The sequence below is a fragment of the Perkinsus marinus genome (genome assembly GCF_000006405.1).
Source record: "Perkinsus marinus ATCC 50983 genomic scaffold scf_1104296934418, whole genome shotgun sequence".
Classification (NCBI taxonomy): Eukaryota; Perkinsozoa; order Perkinsida; family Perkinsidae; genus Perkinsus; species Perkinsus marinus.
In genome coordinates, this window is record NW_003214800.1 from 2,327 (window position 1) to 4,060 (window position 1,734).

Consider the following 1,734-nt stretch of genomic DNA (forward strand, 5'->3'; position numbering starts at 1 on the left):
TGGAGTTTCACCCGTTTTACGCGAAGTGGAGTAATACTCCACGTGAAAAACGTGATATTCGCGATGTGAAGTGAATTGAAAACACTTCGCGAATTACACCAAACAAATCATCACATTTCACGTAAAACGCTTCCGGCATTTCGCGATAAACGCGAAAAACTCCGAGTAATCGGCGTTTTACACCATTTATTTCACAAGGGAGATTGTGAATTTCGCGAAATTTTTTATCGAGAAAAACGCGATTTGGAGACGTGAAAAAAGGCATGTAAAATGAATTTCACTTCCCGATGTGAATTTCGCGTGAAAAAACGCGTTTTCGCGAAATTCACATGGAGTAAATCGCGATATGCACCGACTAGGGTGAAAAGGCCAGTGAAAAACACGTATTACACTTCAGCTTCATTTTTCGCGAAATAACGCGTAATTCGCCAGAAAATACGCGTTTTTCGCGTTTTATACGGGGAAAAACGCGGAAAACACCCCACCCCGCAGTAAAATCCATTAAAAGTCCCCTTCATGCCACTGCCAGCTGTCCACCCACATTTCACTCTATGGAGTCACCTCACTCGCGGGATCCGTCTTATTACTGGCACTTCCACGTTGGGGCCTCGTGGGATGATCATGATCATCATCCCGTCAACAGCCATATGTAGCAACCAGCCTTGCGGACCCCTCTGTGAGGGATTGTGGGCGAGAGCTGAGCGAGGTTCGAACCGGGAACCTCCCGATGAACAGCTTGGCAGCATAACCTACTTAACTAATCATCCTCATAAGATGTGTCCATGTGTCACTCTGCCCCACGTCCCCGGATTTTTTTCACCCGTGTCCCGCACCGACAACGATATCCTTGTCGGTGCGGGGATACCTGTTGGATATCCTTGTCGGTGCGGGGATACCCATTGGATATCCTTGTCGATGCGGGGATACCTGTTGGATATCCTTGTCGGTGCGGGGATACCCATTGGATATCCTTGTCGGTTCAGGGATATCCAAATAACTGGGATAGGGGTGGCAAATTAGAGACAGGTTTCCCTAGGATATTTGAAGTGTTGATTTAAGTTATAGCCAGTGCAAGGTTTGAGACTGTAGGCATAATGACCCCAAATATGCGTATTTCGCGCAAAACGCGAAATAATTTCGCGTTTTGCATATCACATGAAAAACACCTCACGTGTATTACGCGAAATTCACTGCTAAAATGCGTTTTTCGCGAAGTGAAATGTGAAATGTGTTTTTCACTAGTGTTTTTCACATCACGGGTGAAACTCCAATGAAGAATTTTCTGAAATTTTCCCCCCGAAAAATTCAATTTCGGATTTTTTTCCAATTACTCATGAATTTACTCTCTTTCAATTATGTCAAAATTCTCCAGAACATCTCTTCAGGGAATTTTTCGCCGAAAAAAAAACACACATACCAGCCAAGATTTACTCTTTTCCTTTTCCATGATTTTCCATCGAAAATTTCCCAAAGTTTTCCCACCTGCGGATTCATCTTGTTGTGGAGGAAACTGTTCATGAGTAACATCATCGTGATTCTGAAATATATACACTGTAGTTTCACGACTACCCGTTTTACGTGATGTGGCGTCGTAAAACTCGGTGAAAAACGCGATATTCGCGGTGATATGCAGTAGTCGTGAAATATATTTTTCACTAGTGTTTTTCATATCACTAGGGCGAGAATACTCCACTGCAAATCGATAATTTTGTAATCATCATGTGGGAAACAATA

At 43.3% G+C, this 1,734-nt stretch overlaps 1 protein-coding gene across 1 annotated transcript in view; it reads right to left on the minus strand.

Annotated features, from left to right (window-relative positions):
- Pmar_PMAR015065 (hypothetical protein) overlaps positions 1–502 on the minus strand; it is a gene marked incomplete at both ends in the record, with an annotated part of 1,317 nt that extends 815 nt beyond the window's left edge. Inside the window, one exon of the mRNA XM_002784864.1 lies at positions 481–502. Coding sequence (XP_002784910.1) covers positions 481–502 — 22 coding nt within the window. The remainder of the gene's footprint in view (positions 1–480) is intronic.
- Between the last annotated feature and the right edge of the window lie 1,232 nt (positions 503–1,734).